The sequence below is a fragment of the Xiphophorus maculatus genome, chromosome 18, assembly GCF_002775205.1.
Source record: "Xiphophorus maculatus strain JP 163 A chromosome 18, X_maculatus-5.0-male, whole genome shotgun sequence".
Taxonomy (NCBI): Eukaryota; Metazoa; Chordata; class Actinopteri; order Cyprinodontiformes; family Poeciliidae; genus Xiphophorus; species Xiphophorus maculatus.
Window position 1 is genome coordinate 5,230,407 of NC_036460.1, and position 18,590 is coordinate 5,248,996.

An 18,590-nucleotide genomic window follows, 5' to 3' on the forward strand; every position below is an offset into this window, starting at 1 on the left:
TCTTGTTGACTAACCTAGTGGGTTTTATAAAGAGCAGCCTCCACATTTACAAACCATCAGAAAGGCGGAGTGACGGCGCCGATAACAGATTGGGGCTTGTTTCGGAGCACCGCGCCTCAGGTTATTGCATTCCTCCGTCTCTTTGTAAATTTCTCTGCACCGAGCGTTAAACCCTGAATCATAATAACTTGCGCCAGACAATCATTCACAATCACAGAACAACGAGCCGCGGTGCAGGACAGGAAAATAATAGCGTCAGTCGGGACTGGTGGGTGAAGATACAAAATGCTGAAACAGGAAAAACGAAGTTGTGTGTTCGAGCTGGAAGGTGAAACTTTGAGTTTATAAGAAAATATTTGTTATGCAACACTGACCTCCAGTTACCTTTGTTGGGTTTTTTTCATCACTTCAAATAATCCTGGTGGTGTGATCAGATTTCTGCACAGTCTGTGATGCAATGCAAACAAACTCTGTGCAGAAAATTAGAGGAGGAGACTGAATGTCATTATTTACTGTTTTTTTTATGGGAGGAAACGCCAATATGCTGAATTATTCTTCCAGCTGCTTCATTTGCTTCCTTCCAAAAGGAGCCTCTTGTTTTTGCTGCTGTTGCTTCTGTTTTTAGGTATAAAACCTTAATAAAGTATGAAACAGTTCATTTGATTTTATTTGAAACAGTTGTTTCTCTTTTATTGTTTTGACTTTTTTTTAACATTGACACAGCCTGTAAATTTATTTGCAGTAAACATGGATGTTGCTACAGTATTTGCTCTGTTTCTGATTTGTGTTATTTTATTAGACTTCAACGTTTCAGATCATAAAACAAATATAAATGTCAAACAAGGAAAACCCCAGGAAACACATTAGGAAGTTTTCAGGCTCAACACAGATCTTATCTACTTCAAGGTCAGACTTGGTACACTTGAAATAAGACAAAACTAACTTGAAAGTAACTTATTACTGGTAATTATGCTTGTTTTTAGTAAATAATTTCCTAATATTATTGAAATTATTTATTCCAGTGTCAGATTGTTTAACTTTATTGGGTAAAATGTCTTACTATATGTGAAATAACCTGGCAGTGCGCTGTGGAGGAGCTTGGTCGCTTCATCTTCAGAAAATCTGAATCAGGACTGGCCATGTTGGGGTCATGTCATGTCTGCAACCTAAAATCCCAGATTTTAGCTCTCCTGGCTGATAAATGCATCGTATCCACATTAGAAAGAGTTTTATGCAGTGGGCCGAGGGGAACCACACACACCCCTCCAAATTGCACCAGGGCTGTAATTGCACCAGGCTGTTGCTGGCACATTAAAGGGGCAACCTTTAAATAAAGGGCAACCTTTATTTAAAGTTGTCCCTTTAAATAAAACAAGGATATTGTTTTATTTAAAGGGGAAATATGATGCAAAATTCACATTTTGTACGACTTGGTTCTTCCATTTAGGTTTCTCCTCTTTTAAGAACAGCGCAAGAGCTCAAAAAACATTATCCAGATGTTCCTTGGCAATAAGCTGTTTTTGGGGGTCTGGAAAATGAACCGTTTCAAAAACCTCCAGATTGTTGAGTTGTTACCCAGCAACCCAAGTGTAACTCCAGCATGTCTGATCTGCAGGTATTACCGTTGTATGGCCTGTACAATGGCTGCTGGAAAAGACAAGTGTTTTGCTGTCGTCTCACTTGTTGCATTCTTGTTGGTTGTGGAGTAGGCTCAATACATTTTCACAAATGTATTGTTGTGTAAATTGCACATCTGTTTGCAGCCATTTTCATTTGCAAGAGTAAACGTTGATGACCTGTTATGCTCCCTTGAACAGGTTAGAACAGGTTTTTGAGTTATACAAAACATGTTCATTAAATTTTTTGCATAAAATCATTCTTACAATGAGATTTTCAGTCTGCTCAGTTCTGCCAACTTTGAGCTGTTTTAGGAAGCCCCGTCACTTTAAATCTAAATGTGCTGCTGCTGGTCATGCCCCCAACTTGTACGTGAAAATGGCTGCCAACAGATGTGCAATTATACAACTGTACATTTTTGAAAAGCAGAAGTTGGGCCTCCTGCACAACCAACCAACAAGATTGTAGCAAATGGTTTACTTGAAAGGAAGTCAACAATAAAATACTCTTCTTTTCCAGCAGCCATTGTGCTTTTTACTCTCAAGTAATTTTATTATGAAGTATTTCTACTCTTACTTGAATAAAATTTCTGGATTCTCTGTCTACTAAATGAAAAGCAGAAGTGGAACCTCCTGCAAACCAACAAGAATGTAGCATGGCAAGTCAACAATAAAACATTTGTCCTTTCTAGCAGCCATTGTGCAGCAGTAAAACCAGCTGACCAAACATGCTGGAGTTAAACTTGGGTTGCTGGGTAACGGTGTAGTGCCTGTGGAATGGTACTTAACCACTTGGAGGTTTTTGAAACTGGTCATTTTCCAGACACCAAAGCACATTAACTCATTTCCATAAAACAACTGGGTGTTTTTTCTGTTTTTTGAAGCAGTAGAGACAAAACTGGAAGAAAAAATGTGTAAAATGTGAATTTTTCATAATGGGTTCCCTTTCAGTGGTGAAGCGACCTGTTGTGCGGCCAACTCCAGGTCTAAATGTTTTCTGTAACTGTACCTCCCAGACGGAGAGGAGAAGCAGCTGCTGAGTCCTCTGCTATTTCCAGCGCTCTCCTCTTTCTTTCCTACCCTCTCATTTTCCAAAACACTGCTTTTCCAAGCCGCTCCTTACCTCCAGCGGCGTTCCCGCCGTCCGAGGCTATGGCGCTAAATGAGCCGGCTCCCAGCCGACTCCACCAACCCTCTGCCATTTTCTCCTCCGTCAAAATGCCAGCCAGGCGTTTAATCTTCATCAGGAACCCAGACTCCAGATTTAGATCTGCACGGATTTCAGCCTGAAACTATTCATAGAGAGTCACAAGATGCCTTTCAAGCCATTTATTTCCTCCGGATCTGACTTCCTGCTCCATGAATTAAACATGGCTGAATATAAATCATCAAGCAAATGATATCATTGAGACGCAGGAAGAGTTTAAAAATGTGAAACCGATTTTCTCCATTGCAGCTAAGCAGATTGGATAATCCCTTTTTTTAGTTTAGGGGTTCACACAGGTGCAGATGTCAAAGGCCGCCTTTTTATTCCACTATAGAGAAAATTAAAGGACGAGGCAGCTATGAATTATTGAATATCCTCATCTCATCTTCCTTTTTTAACTCCAGTCGGCTGATTTATTGCCTCCAACCCGGCCGTGTTTCAGAGGAATGGATTTTCCTGCACAGATCGGTGCCGAGACTAATGGCCATCATTCTCTTTCAGTGGGCGAGTTTGTGAGTGACGTCCTGCTGGTTCCAGAGAAGTGCAAGTTCTTCCACAAGGAGCGCATGGACCTGTGCATCAGCCACCAGCAGTGGCACGCCGTGGCCAAGGAGGTGAGGATCCGCTCCGCAGGATTACCGCCGTCTTTACAGATTCCCTGGTCACGCTTTAGTTAGAGGAGGCGTTTATACGTTTCTAACTGACACGCTTTCTGAGAGTCTTAATAAAACGACTTGGTCAAAAATTCAGCAGGATTACGCAATTAAATCCCTTCAAAGCATCTTCCAAGATGATTTTTGAAACGTTTGAACTGAATTCTTCTTCTCTCCGTTTAATATTTAGGAAGTTTTATAAGAATCAGCAGTGAAGTTTTCTGACCGATCTTTAAAAAGATTCTGATTGTTTTTCTCTGAAATGTGGCTGAATATAGCAAGAAAGCCACTGAGTTGGTAAAAATAGAGTGAATATTGTTCCCAAAGAGTATTAAACTTATTTTTACTTTAAGTAAAAAGTATCTGTCCGTGAAATTACTCGAGTAAAAAAGTATTTGATAAACAGTTTACTCAAGTACTGAGTAACTGATCAAATTTAATATTAAATAAAATATTAAGTTAAATGGAAATTTTGGTATTTTCCAAATCAGTTTCTTTCAGTAATTAACTAAATTACATTTACTTGAAAAATTTAGAAAAAAATATAATAAAATAAATTTTTAGGAGTATTTTCACTACGCTGTGCTTTGAGTAATTTTATTATGAAGTATTTTTACTCTTATTTGAGTAAAATTTCCGTATTTTCTACACACTGAATGAAAAACAAACATGTTTGTACCAAAAATTCACCAGATGCAGACACACACCTGCAGTTTTTGTTAAAGTTTCATAAGTTTTTTATTGAAAGAAACTGATTTGGAAAATTTTTCTCTTGTCTCGTTTTGTTATTTTTTGTTACTTAACTGAATTATTGTAATTTTGGTCCTTAAAATACCAAAATCTCCACTTAACTTTATATTTTGACTATGTAATTTTAAAATCTTAAATGATTGATACCTAGTACTTGAGTAGACTTTTTACCAAATACTTTTTTACTCTTACTTACTTTGCTCTCCTCTTGCATTAGAAACTAGACTAAAATTACTTTGTAAGACTTTGTGGGGGTTTTCATGAAGATTATTCCAAATGTTTGATATCAAGCCCAGAAAAAATCCTAAAAAACATCCATAATATGGTTATTTTTAAAAATATTCCTTCCTCCTCTGTGAGTGTGTGTGATCAGACATCCTCACATTTCAGCCTATAATCAGATTAGTGCTGCGGCTGCTAATCCCCCTCAGGAGGCTGCAGAGTTAGTTTGAGCGTAACTGAAGCTCTCCTCAAACATTTCCTCACCTTCTAGATTTTCTGTTTCCTTCTGCACTGTGGACGTTTAATGCAAACTGTCAGCCGATTTGAAATGTTTCCAGTGGACAAAATGTGAGAAAAGACTTGGAAAACAAAGGATGTTGTTTCTCAAGCAACATCCTTTGCTGAGATGTTAAGTGGGGCGGCTAATCCGTCTCTGCGCCGGTGGAGTTTCAAGCCGAGTTCGTGACCGATACCTTCCAGCAGCTGCAGGATGGAAGCGTTTGGGAAAAGCAGGTCACCTGCAGGACAGCGTGACTTTGGGAAAATATGGAGCGCCTCACTCAAACTCAAACTTTTACCGCAGTACAAACAGAAACTTCACTGGGATTTCCAATGAAATACCAACAGAAATTAGTGTTTAAGTGTGAACTAAAGACGCACAGATTCACTTTTTGTACTTCTGATACAGATATCTGAATTGATTTGAAACATTAAAATATAAATCTACTGAATTACAAACTTATTTGATAATGCATTTGATAACTCTGCACCAATGTAGCTCACTTAAATGCACCAATATCTTAATTCGCTTGGTAAAACATGTAAAAACAACTTTGATTTGTCCAGTTAGTTAGTTAATTAGGAGTGAAACGGCCAATTTAAAATAAATAATAAAGAAACGGAAACTGACAAAAACTACAGGATGGCTACTTTACGGCAATAAACTGCAACAAACTTTCTTTGAAATGGCTCAGAAAGTGAAAGTCGACATAATGCAAAATAAATAATCAAACATAGAATTAGCCTGAATAAATCTGCCGGATATCTGATCTGGAATCTTTTCATTCTCTGGAGAACAACAAATGGGTTACAGATAAAACTGTAGAAAAATTTAAAGCATGTTTATTATAAGGAAATAAACAACATCCCTGTACAATCCAGCGTCCAGAAGTGTAAAAAGAGCCTTTATTAGAGCCTCAGCCAGAAGGTCAGTGTTGGGCTAATCCGCCAACAGCCGACTAGCAGTACTGATTTTTCATTTTGCGTTTCTGCTAGTTTTGACAACATTTAGCATACTTAGCTGCCCCTAAATTGATTTTAATATAAACAGATTATTAATAAATCTGTAAATGAGGAGAGTCTCTCCTCATTTATGTTTGAGTTTTTGCTGGTTTTGTGTTTGACGTTTCAAAGTTACAACCAAAGACCTCAATATTTAGATTCTATCAGTGTTTAAAATTGCTTAGCGCACTTAGCTTCCCCTAGCTAAGTTATAAAGCTGCTACTTCTCCAACACACAATCTTTTTATGAACTTTCAGTTGAATAAAGTTCAACATTTGTGCTTACGTTTTGGTTTTTGACTGCTGAGAATTCTTCAAGCAGTTATATGTTTATGGTCATGCTCTTATTTTGAAGTGAGTGAAGCCTGTTCATGCAGCAGTTCTGTTTCCTGCCTGCATGTTCTCTGTTGTTGTTTATAAAAGATAAATGTCAAAATTAAACTGGTATCAGAGGTTTGTTTTTCTTTCAAGGGCACATATAATTTGAATTAGCGCTTTAGCATTAGCTTCCATTAAGAATGATGTTTGTTCAGCACTTTAGCGTTAGCAAAGCTGATGTTTATGATTAGCGTGTTAGGGTTAGCAGCTAGCGGGTTTTTTGGCAGCGGTGCTCACCTGTGGGCGGTGGTACTCGGGTCGGGGAATCCGCTGACAGGAAGCTGCTTGGTGTGACCCTGTCAGGCCTGCTCCAGGAGCTCCACGGTGCTCCACAGCTACGGCATGCTGCTGCCCTGCGACATCGACAAGTTCCACGGCACAGAGTACGTCTGCTGCCCCGCCTCCCGCTCCGCAGAGTCCGCCCCGGCGTCCCTGCCCTCCCAGGAGGAAGACGACGACGAAGACGAGCACGTGGAGGATGAGGACGTTGCCCTGGGTGACGATGAGCCTCTGGAGGAAAGGTGAGCAGATCTTTGAAACTCCATGCAACAAGAGAAACCTTCTGGTCGTGTTGTTTAAGTTTAGCCTATTTATTTCTTAGTGTTTTCTCACCCGATAGTTCGGTAGATTAGGTTCGATTGGGGAGCAAAACTACAACATTTGTTACATTTTCAGCTGCTGCGACCCAAACCCTTTGAAAAACCTGTTCCCCTCATTGCCTGTGGGGGCGCTGCACTTATAACCACTGAAGGAAACAACATGAAACTTCTGAAGAAGACACTGAGCGGCATCGGATTTTAGCAGTTTTAGGATTTCTCTTTTGTCTTTGGTAAAAGACAACAAGCCATTTCTCCTGCTAGTGTTACACTCATGCATTTGTTTCGGTTGTATTTACCCACAATGCCCTGCGCCGTAGCCCACTTCCTGTTTGGTTTTTCCGCATGCGTTCAAATTGCACTGGAGTTCACTTAAACCAAACAAAGAACGAGCTTTGTAGGTGGACTAGAGTTCACTTTTTTTGTTTGCATCAGAGTTCGGTTACACATTCAAACCTCACCAAATGAACCAGACCGCTCCAAAACCAGGAAGTGGACTACAGCCCAGGGCATTCTGGGTAAATACGACCAAAACAAAAGAGTCTAGTGCCAGAGAGAAAAGTATTTTATCAAACACAAAAAAGAAATCTTACAACCACTAAAATTTTATGCTTTACATTTCACGAAGCAGGAAGTTGTGCTCAGTTTTTTCTTCAGAGGTTTTTGTGTTGTTTCCTTCAGTGGGAGTTTGTGCAGAGTTCCCCTGCTCCCCTCCGGAGGCCAGGAGGGGAACAGGTTTTTCACTTAGTTTGGATCGTTTGACACAGAGCAGTGTGAAAGTGAACCGCAGCAGCTGAAAATATAATAAATGTTGCAACTTTCGTCTCCAATAGAACCGAGTCTACCGGACTATCAAGTGTGAAAACTCTCTAAATCAGGGATTCCTTCGTCCAGTTCTCAAAGCTACTATTCGGTAGCTGCTGCTACTTCTCCACCACACCTGAGTCAAATGAACAGCTCATCACCAGTTCTCTGCAGAGCTGAATGATCTGCTGTGAGGAAATTCATCCGTTTTATTCAGATCTTTTGGAGCGTCTAATACTTAAAGTGTTGCAGCTCTTGAGGACAGAACCGTAGCATCCCTACTCTAAATCGTTTGCTTCCAGTGTTCCAACCTCTCCAAAGTTGTTTTCTCTCAGCTCAAGGATGTAAAGGCTTGCAGACTGCTTGTACAAACATTTTTTTAACAAACGGGTCGTTCTCAGGAGCTCCGTGAATTCAAGCATGGTAATTTGAGAGGATGCCACCTGTGCAGCAAGTCGTAACATTCAGCAATCAACTGTTAGTGGTATCAGCAAATAGGAACAACAGAAACCCAGTCAAGGAGAAATAATGGTGAGCTGAAGCATGCTGAGCTGCTCAGTGTGCAGAAATCAGCTGTGCTTTAGAGATACATACCATCCAGACAAAGAAAAGTGTTTTTTCTTAAAGTTTTGATTTAATTACTGCTCTTCATATGTTGTTTCTTCGGCAAACAGCCTTTATTTATGAGTCTGTATTCTCCAATTAGCTATTAATCAAATACTAAATTAGTTGGAGATTATCTCAATAATCAAACGTGACTAATCTGATTAATCTGAATTTTTCATTTAACCACTTTGGTATGTTAGGAATACATTAAAAAGTGCAAATAAGCAAATAATTCAAGTCCTCTTTGTAAGAAGAAAATAAACATTTTATTGCCTAAGAGGTAAAATATAGCATTCCATTAGGAAAACTGAATGAAATTAGTTGAGGATTATTTCAATAATCAATTAATCATGATTAATTGTTTCAACTTTAATCATGATAAAAAAAGTGCAATACAAAGGAAGATACAATAAATCCCCACCATGACATTTCTGACTGTATTTTACCAGGTGTAAGGTTAACTAGAGGACGAACTGAAGTTCAAGCAAACAGATTGAAGTTCATAGCTGCATAGCAAAGTTTTTCCATTCAAACACAATAATAATGTATTTACTGGTCAGTTCATGCTATATTTCTAATCCTAGAAGGTATCTTTTCTGAAATATAATGTTTTTGGAAAAGCTTTTACATGTAAGTTACCTGTCATATCAAGTTTTATATTCTTTTCCACAGGATACAAACAAACCACAAACTTATGTGCAAAATGCCAGACGCAAAACAAAATAATCGGGTGTAGTTTTTACAGGTAATTATTGTTTTTACAGACTTTTTGAAAGAGCATAGTAATTTAGCAGAACTTTTCACTAAAGACAACTGAAAATCTGAATTGTCAGGAACAAACAGTAAACATGTCAAGAATGGATTATAAATTACATAATCAAGTTTATTTCAGGAGACTGCATCCTTCCTTCTAGAAAGTCATTTGGTATGAGATGTTTTAAAGCGTTACATAGATAATTAACATATTTTTTACATGTAGGCCCAGGGCTGGTATTGTTTACATGTGGAAATTTTGCAGTTTAGTGCACTGTGCCACCGCAAAGGGGAAAATAATGCAGAAAAACCCTTGAAGAACAACTAAAAAGCACTTTTTCTCGCTCTATGTGTTGGCTACGCTACACTTAAACTCGTAACCATGGCAACTGACAACAGCGCCACTTTACCTATCAGGATTCAACAAGAAAATATACTCAAACAAAACATTCAGGCCACCACAGTTTGTTTTTAGCCTTGATGTTTATTTCTCTTTTATTATTAAGTGATCGCTGTGGTAGATTAGCTACTGCTGCTATTAGCTAGGCTAACACAACAATGGTAGATTAGCTAATTCAAACACTTTCTCTACCGATTATTTGTCATTGGTGTTTAGGTCGCCTTTTTATTTTTTTAACTTAACAGATTGACAACTGTTAAGTTGCCAATCTGTTAAGTTGACAACAGATTTCCACATCACATCTACATGTTACGGTTGTCATAGTCAAGCTAGCATAGCCGACCTACTTCCCTCTCCTTTGCTATTTTTTCTTTTTTATTAAAACTTTTTCCTGACCTTGTCATCTAATTGCCATAGTGTAGCAAAACATGCTTTTACTTTTATATATCGGGCGTCCGTTAAGATTTAGAGTGTTAAGTTGACAACTTAACAGCTAAAACCAATGCTAGTCGATGTTAGCTAGCAGTTTATTGCCTTCCTGCAACGGATCCATATTAAAGGTTTTAATGTAGCTACAGCTGCAGGCCGGGCTTCTGTTAAAACAAAACAAAACAATAACAAAAAAAAACAAATTTATGTTGTTTTTAAATAGCTAACTGCAATAAAAAATATGTTGCCACAGAGAGACTTAAACATGACTCCCTGTGTTTATACAATAATACTGGCTGAGGTTGGTGGGATCGAGATACCAGGAAATGTATTTGAAAAAAGTTTTGTTGTAAAAGGAAGTTATGCGTCAATGTTTTGGACACTGAAACACGGGTGGAAAAAGGCTCTAATTGTCTTCTTTCATCTTTCTCATCTCAGTGTGACCAAAGCTAATAAGGAACCAATTCAGAAGGAAGACGCTGTGGACGAAGATGAGGAGGAGGAGGAGGAAGATGAGGACGAGTACCACTACGTCTACGGGGATGAAGAGACAAAAATGAACGCAGAGGAAGAAGAAGAAGAAGCAGAAGAAGAAAAAGAAGAAGAAAGCAGCAAACCACCAAAGAAAATTAAGCAGAACCAAATCCCTCTTCGTGAGGGTGAGTAATATTTTCTTTAATATTATATTACCCTGCATTCATTTTGATAGAAATATTGATGATTATTATTTACTTCAACTTACGACTCATCAGCATGCAGATCCTTTTATTTCAGGTCATCTCACCTTAAAGTCGCCATGCTGTTCATAAAACTCCTGCAAGAAATGTTAGAAATCAATCAATTATTCTGGAGATTAACTGAGTCATCGGATCAGAAAAATACTCACAGCCATGTCAGTAATCAATTATTGTTTTGATTATACAGACGATTAATCGATTAAACTGTTTTTTAAAAATGGCAGATAACTACAGATTTTTTATTTAACCACATAAGCCCTTTTTATGCAATGTTAGAAGTAAGTTAAAAAATAAAAATAAACAAATAATTAACTAGTTTTTACAAATAAAGCCATTTTATAATTGACTATAATTTTAGCAAAAAAAAAATATTTTTTTAGCTAAAAAATTTTTTAATAAAAAAACAAATGTTTATTATTTTAGCAATTAATCTACAGATGCTCTAGAGTACACTAAAGGGAGCAAAAGGTGCTTAGATATATTTATATTTATATTTACAAAAAAACTTTTGAACCAGGTGAAACTAAAACCATGAGTAGAACAAAGGTGTTATTTATCTTAAATGCAGAATGCATATATTTTTTGTACAGTTTTATCTTACTTACTGTTTCACCAGACAGTCTTTTTTTTCCCGGTGTGTAAACTCAGATTAACGATTAATCGTTTCAGCCCTGAACTATATCTGCTCCCTTCCGAGTGAGACGGGTCCCTGTCGCGCCTACTTTCCTCGATGGTACTTCGACGTGGAGAGGCATGACTGTTTGCCCTTTGTTTACGGTGGCTGCCGTGGCAACGAAAACAATTTCCACTCATGGTTTCATTGCATCAACATGTGCGTTTACAACTGTAAGTCTGATGTGACAGAGGCCTGTGTGGCTGAGCCGTCCGCTCTCTGCCTGTCGGCCTGAAAATCGATAAGCATCACTTTGGTTTAGTTTTTCTCCAATTAAGCAAAACCTCTTCACTGCTGAAATCATCTCATAATTTTATTTTGATTTCTCTCCATTTGCCTGTCATGACCTAAAGGAAACATGTTTTGCAAAATTCACATTTTGTGCGTTTTTTTTACTTCCATTTTGTCTTTACTGCTGCTAAAAATAGCCCCAGCAGTTAAAAAGAAAAACACCCCCCGTTTTTTGGCAATAATTTCATGCGTTTGGTGTCTTGTTTCAAAAACCTCCAGATTACTGAGTTGAAATGCTTCGTTACCTAGCAACCCAAGCTGAGCTCCGGAACGTTTGGTCAGCAGGTTTTTTGTGGGAGTACAATGGCTGCTGAAAAACACAAGTGTCTTATCATCCAGAAACCACTTGCTGCATTCTTTTTGGAAATTTTAGTTGTTTAGAATGTTTTTTATTCTTTATTCTTGGCTGATGGTTACAGTGAAAATAAAGATTTATCTACTGTATAGAAAACACTCACTGCTCATAAGCTCTCAACAAAACCCCAGTGTAAAATGTTGGAGCGATTTGTTAACTGCCAGAAACTCAAACTGAAACGTTTCTACGCCCAGCCACGTTTTTAATGACTGATTTATTTCAGTTCTCCACAGACAGTAAATGTAGTAGCAGTGGGGTATTTCGGTCCACTGTGGTAGAAAAAAGGAGTACATTTTTACCCCTGCCCCCAAAAAAGAAATAACTCAGAAACTTTTAGATTAATATGAGGAATTTCCTAGAATTTATTGGGGGATTACTGAAGTTAAACAGTTGCAAGAAAAAAAACTTTTAATATTTTATAATATTACCATTTTTTAATCATTTTCTATTTTAATATTAATGTCAATTTCTTTAGGAAAAATATTCAAAGTTCTAAAAGTTGCACATTTTGACTTTTCTAGTTTTTTCTTATAATATTTTTTACTTTTAAAGCTTAGTAATTAATTTTTTTTCCTACAAATTTTTTGAAATTAATTTTTAATTTTTGATTTAATTTTGCACACAAATTTTAAACTTTTGGACATCCAGAAATTTTTCTTATTTTTCTTTCCTAGTGAATTTCTGAGAATAATCTAAAAATTTCAGATTTTTTTTTTTAAAACAAATTTTCAACTCTTGGACCTCAAATTTTTATGAGATTTTTTTTCTCTAGAAAATTTCTGAGATTAATCTTAAAATTTCTGACTTTTTGGTAAAACGCAAATTCTCAACATTTGAACCTTAAACATATTTCAGATTTTTTTCTAGAAAACTTATGAGAATCTCAAAATTTCTGATTTTTTAAAGAACAAAATGTTAATTTTTGGACCTCATGAATTTCCTTAATTTTTCTAGAATATTTATGACGATAATCTTAAAATTTCTGAGATTTTTGGAGGAAATATGCTCCTTTTTTCCAGCTACTTCTGATGTCGTAAAAACCCCTCAGAAGAAAAAACGACATTATATTGTGAGTGGAAATGCCAGAACTCTGTTCCCATCGCTCGTCGGGTCACAGCTTGATATTAAAAATGTTTTTCTTCTTCTGCTTTTGTTCTGTTCGTGCATGCTCGTGTTTTTGTCTCCATATTTGTGTTTGCTTTCTGACGTTTTTTCATGTTTCTTCGTTCGTCTTCCCACAGAGTTTATTTTTAGAAACCCACCAGGATGTTTTTGTTTTGTTGTTGTTTTTTATTTTCTCGTTGATTCGCTTTTATCATTCCAGACGGTTCAGGAACCTTTCCAACTGGATTTTGTGACATTTATAAAAACCCAGGCTAACATACGGAGATGAAGTCGTGGCGTTCGGAGCAGGAAGCTGGAGTTTATCTTTGTTTTGATGCTGCAGCGGCATGATAAGGTTTCCCTCCTGCGGCTTTGGTGACTCCTAGTTAGACGATTCGGTGAGGAAACTAAAAAATAAAGACTAAAACAGGCCTCCCGGTTTCACCCAGCTGTCAAACATGGAGTGAAACCTGTCAGCTGAAAGCCGATGAGGGGAAATTGAAACGGAAAGACTGTCAGATTCCCTCAGATATCTCAGCCTCGCTGTGGGAAGAGGAACACCTTCGAATAACAAACCTTCCTCCTGTTCCAGCTCCTTTCTCTCCTGCTGCACCTCGACTCTTTGTCTCTTTTCATTTGCTCGTCTCACTAATTCCTACTTTCTAATAGTCTACTTCGATCCTGCGGCCTGGTCCGACGATGTGGACGTCTACTTCGAGACGCCGGCGGACGACAAGGAGCACGGCCGCTTCCAGAAAGCCAAGGAGCAGCTGGAGGTCCGGCACCGGAACCGCATGGAGAGGGTGAGCTACCAGAAACTGCTCCTCTCTTATTTTCACCCCCATTTTTTGCTTTTGCTGCCAGTCTGAGAGAAAACAGGGGTTTACTGATTTAAATGAACTGTTTTGTATTTCCTGGTAATGCTGGGCGATACAATGTGGAACCTTACAGGATCGTTACTCTGGAGATGGTATATTAGCAAATGAAACAGTTCTGCACAGTCTTTTCCTCTCACCAGTCGCTTAATTTAAACAGAATCTCTAAAACGTTTGAATAGAAAAATTTGGTTTCTGAACTGAAAATCATTCTGAATTGAATCGCGATCCTAAAAATCGGAATCCAATCGATTTGTGTCTCTGGTAGCCGGACGTTGAAACGACTGAGAACCACAAACTCTGTTCTCATTGAAACGGCTTTTTCCCCCCAATTTTAAAATGTATTTCTGCTAAAATTGCATCTTTATTCTGCTAATATTATGTTTATTTTCATAATGATCATTATAGCGTTATGATTATTACAAGCTTTTATCATTTATCTTAAAGCTTTTTTCTCATTAAAACAGATTTTTTTCTCCTAAATTTAAAATGCATTTCTGCTCAAATTTGTAGTGAAACAAATTCTCGTTGCATAGTAATCCGTCGTACAACTCGCTGAAGGGATTATTGAAATAAAAGCCACTTGTTGAAAATATTTTCAGTTATGTGTTTTGTTTTCTTGGAAAAAAAAGGGAGGAAAATAAAAATCGTATTTGTTATTTAAAAAATCTGACGTTTTATTTTTAAGTTATACCGCCCAGTCCAACATAACATTTTGCAGGTTTTATTTTCAGAAAATAAAACCTGCTTTTATTCCAGACCTGTCGCAATAATTCAATTAATCACATGATTAATTAAAACAAAATCAATAATTTCCATTTACATAATTTATTGTCTTTTACATGTTTATTGTCAGCCTGGTTCTTTGGTCTCCACTGCCTCCTTTTTTTATAGAGACTTCATAATTCATTTTGTTTGTTGTTTTGTTTATGTAGTTTGGATATTTAAAATATCTTCCAGTTTTTAGTGTAAAAAGTTAACTAAAATATGAAGTTTATTGATCTTTGAGAATGTGCTATTGCTTTATTAAGGCATTATTACCATTAAATCACTTGAAAATCATCTCAAAACAACAATTTCATCGTTTATCGGAATAACTTGTGGGACAATTTATCATCCAGTAAATTTTGTTATCATGACTCACATTTACAAAACACCAAGCAAAAACAAAAAAAACATGAACAACACAAACCTTCCAGGTTGGTAGTAACTAGTTACATTTACTTGAGTAACTTTTTTGAAAAAATGTATTTTTAGGAGTATTTTTACTTTTGCTTGAGTAAAATCTGTAGATTTTTCTGCCCACTGAATGAAAAACAAACATGTTTTAACCAAAAACTCACCAGACACAAACACACACCTGCAGCTTTTATTTATTAAAGTTTTATTTAAATGTTTTTTACTTAAAGAAACTGATTTGGAAACATTATTTGCCTAATTTTGTTATTTTTTTGTTACTTACATGAATTATTGTGATTTAACTTTGTATTTTGATGTCATTTTTAAATATTAAATGGTTGATAATTTGATCAGTTACTTTTACTAAATAATTTTCTACTCTTATTTGAGTAATTTCTTGGATGGCTACTTTTTACTTTTACTTGAGTAATGCTGAACTATTGCTGCTTTTGCCTGAGTAAAGGTTTTGGCTCTGGGTAAATTACATCGACTCTTTGTGATTTCAGCTGGTTTATATCAGGGCTTTATGTTGAGATTTGGTCCGATAGTTTTCTACATCGTGGTGTTTTTGTTCCGTTTCACCTGGAGAAAAGGTAAAGCGTCGTCCTGTTCGTCTCTTGCAGGTAAGGAAAGAGTGGGAAGAGGCGGATCGGCAGGCCAGGAACATTCCCCGGGCGGAGAGACAGACTCTGGTCCAGGTAAGCCCTAATCTTTGTCTCTTTGTTTGGGTGAGACTCAACAGGTCTGTAATTATCTGTTTCTCCAGCTGCTCTGTCTTTGCTCAGTCTGAATTAGGACAGAAATGAGTCTCCCTGGAGGCTGGAGGACTGAAACTGAGACCTAGATTTTTATTTCCTTAATAAAAATAAAACGAGTGCCACTCTGTGTCGTAATCTGAGTGTTTTGTTTCCAGCACTTCCAGGCGATGGTGGAGTCCCTGGAGGAGGAGGCAGCCAGCGAGAAGCAGCAGCTGGTGGAGACTCACCTGGCCCGGGTGGAGGCCATGCTGAACGACCGCCGCCGCGTCGCCCTGGAGAACTACCTGGCCGCCCTGCAGGCCGACCCCCCCAGGGTCAGTGCAGACCCACTAATTACCACCATTAATGACAAAACGACAAGTTTTAAAGATATGTTTATGAGAGTAAAAGCCATAATTTTGAGTTTTAAAGTCACATTTACGAGAGTAAAGGTCATATATTTGGGAGTAAAGGTCATAAAAATATGACTCAAAATTATAAATTTTGAGTTTTAAAGTCATATTTACAAGAGTAAAAGTCATACTTTATTTTTATAAAGTCATATTTATGAGACTAAATATCATAATTTCAACTTTCTAGGGTTATGATTATGAGATTATAATTAATACTTCAAAACATTACATGACTTTTTGTTGGGCTTTTATTTTTCTTTATGGCAGTAATGGACTTCCATAGTTATCTGAGTGAGAGCAGTGATTTTATTTTGCCACATCCAGATTTGTGGATTGTTTCTAAGATTTGTGATCGGTTGTTTATAGTATTTGGTGCCGGCCTTCAGCTCATCTTCCTGTTCCTTAGCATGAGCTCAGACCCGGTTTAGGGTTCAGGAAGTGGAAACCCGGTTCTGATGGCGTTGACCCGTCGCTCTGTGTCTGTTTCAGCCCCACCGCATCATGCAAGCGCTGAAAAAGTACGTCCGAGCCGAGAACAAGGACCGGCAGCACACCGTGCGCCACTACCAGCACGTCCTGGCGGTGGACCCAGAGAAAGCCGCGCAGATGAAGTCTCAGGTTGGTGTCTCCATCCTGCTGGCCGTCGCTAACGGCAACGCCAAAATGGCCGATTCTGAGCCTTGGGGCTCATCAGAAGGAGAAATTCAGTGTGACGTTGTTAAGATCTCGCTATGAGGAGGGAAGGCAGCCAAACTGAACCAAACGGAACTTCAGTTGGTTTAACCAACAAAAGTTTATCCTCAACATTCAGCAGGAAGAATCCATCCATCCATCCATCCATCCATCCATCCATCCATCCATCCATCCATCCATCCATCCATCATGAACCTTTTTATTTAATCTTAATCCCCAAACTGTGTTGTTGCCGTAACTAAAATCTGTCCTGTCAGATCTGGAAGCGTGTGGCGAGTCGATCTTCCTCCCACCGCCCCTCCCCTCCTCTTCCTCCTCTTCCTCTTCCTTTTACCCCTCCTCCTCTTCCCTCTCCTCCTCCTCTTCCTCTTCCCCCTCCTCCCCCTCCTCTTCCTCCTGCTGCTCACACAGAGCAGGGATAATGATGTCTCATCCTGCTCCTCTCTGCCCTGTTTGTAAGTGTGTGGGCGGCAGAGAGAGCAGAGAGTGTTTCATTCACTCCAGCCTGAGCTGCAGATTAACACACCGCAGCGAAACGGCGCCGGACCCTGACCTGCTGGCGCTGGGATCGGGTCGGACTCTCCTTCCCTGGATTCAGATCTCTGAGTCTGCAAACGGACGAAGCCACACAAGTCACAGGGAATATTGGCATAAAAGATGGAAGAAGTCAGGCTGGCATTTCCTCCTCCAGTTTCCATTTTCCTTCTCTGTCATGATTTTGACTCATAATCCAGGATAATCTGTTGTTTATTACACCTTAAGTTTCAGTTTTTAATAACTTGAAACGTCTGGAGTCAGTGCGGTTGCTTAATGCATCAGTTTCTGCTCTGAGATGTGAAATCCCTCACGATGAGGATTGTTTGTCAGGAAGGAGCCGCAGGCGCTACAGCGCTTTGCTAACGGTGCTTTACTGCCACCTGTTGGTCACTGGAGGTAAACAGCAGAGGGCTGAGGAGGACGGCGGTTTGATTCCCCGGCAAAAATCAGACGCAAAGATTCAGATTTCTGATCATTTTGTGAAAAATTAGACGTTGCTGTGAGCTGAAGCAGCAGGATGGAAATGTACGGAGAGAGATTGTTTCTTTAAATTTAATGTTTGAGTTCACAAAGTGAAACCAGTTCTTCCTCGTTGGGTCAGAGGTCAGGCGTCTGGGTCAGACTTCCTGTTGATTCATTCGTTTCAGAGAAATCCTGAAGGCTCCAAAAACAATTTAAATTTTATTCTATTTTCCCTCAGTCGTCGCTATGGTTACAATAAATTACCAGCTTATCCTTCCTTCCTTCCTTCCTTCCTTCTTTCCTTCCTTCTCCTAAATGGCCTAGTTAAAGCAGGAGAATGTCTCTAAAGATGACTCTAAAGGCGGTAGGTTGTTGTTCTGCTGGCTTACCGCTTCGTTTTCCTGCCTTCCTGATGTCAGGTGATGACGCACCTGCGGGTGATCGAGGAGCGGATGAACCAGAGTCTGTCTCTGCTCTACAAAGTTCCCTACGTGGCCGAGGAGCTGCAGGATGAAATCGGTGAGTCACAGGAGAATGAAGTGAAATAGAAAGTTAAATCCAGCACGTTTTGTTTTTTTCCGCCTTTTATTTCTACCTAAAGGCTCTCGAAAAATGAAAAACAAATATGGTCGGTTTAAATGTCTGACTACGACCCAATTATTCAGACACACATCGTCTTTTCTTCAGCTCCTGGTGAAAATTTTAACAAAAGTCCCTCTCTTTGGGTTTTTAAGACCAATCTCTGTTTTCACGCTTAGCTATTTATCCCAGTTTCAGGATTTGAAAATGGTCTTCTGTTTTCTCTGCTTGGTTTGAAAGGAAACGTGGTGTGAAGTTGA

General features: G+C 38.5%; 1 protein-coding gene across 4 annotated transcripts in view; it reads left to right on the forward strand.

Moving 5' to 3' along the window:
• Positions 1-18,590, forward strand: part of aplp2 (amyloid beta precursor like protein 2) — an 82,287-nt gene that overhangs the window by 46,184 nt on the left and 17,513 nt on the right. For 3 of the 4 annotated variants that reach the window (XM_023350746.1, XM_023350748.1, XM_023350747.1), the window contains exons 4-12: positions 3,325-3,437; positions 6,411-6,628; positions 10,134-10,354; positions 11,102-11,278; positions 13,525-13,658; positions 15,533-15,607; positions 15,823-15,981; positions 16,549-16,677; positions 18,171-18,270. In XM_023350746.1, the coding sequence (XP_023206514.1) occupies positions 3,325-3,437; positions 6,411-6,628; positions 10,134-10,354; positions 11,102-11,278; positions 13,525-13,658; positions 15,533-15,607; positions 15,823-15,981; positions 16,549-16,677; positions 18,171-18,270 (1,326 nt within the window). The remainder of the gene's footprint in view (positions 1-3,324; positions 3,438-6,410; positions 6,629-10,133; positions 10,355-11,101; positions 11,279-13,524; positions 13,659-15,532; positions 15,608-15,822; positions 15,982-16,548; positions 16,678-18,170; positions 18,271-18,590) is intronic. The other variant, XM_023350749.1, reaches the window with a different exon arrangement.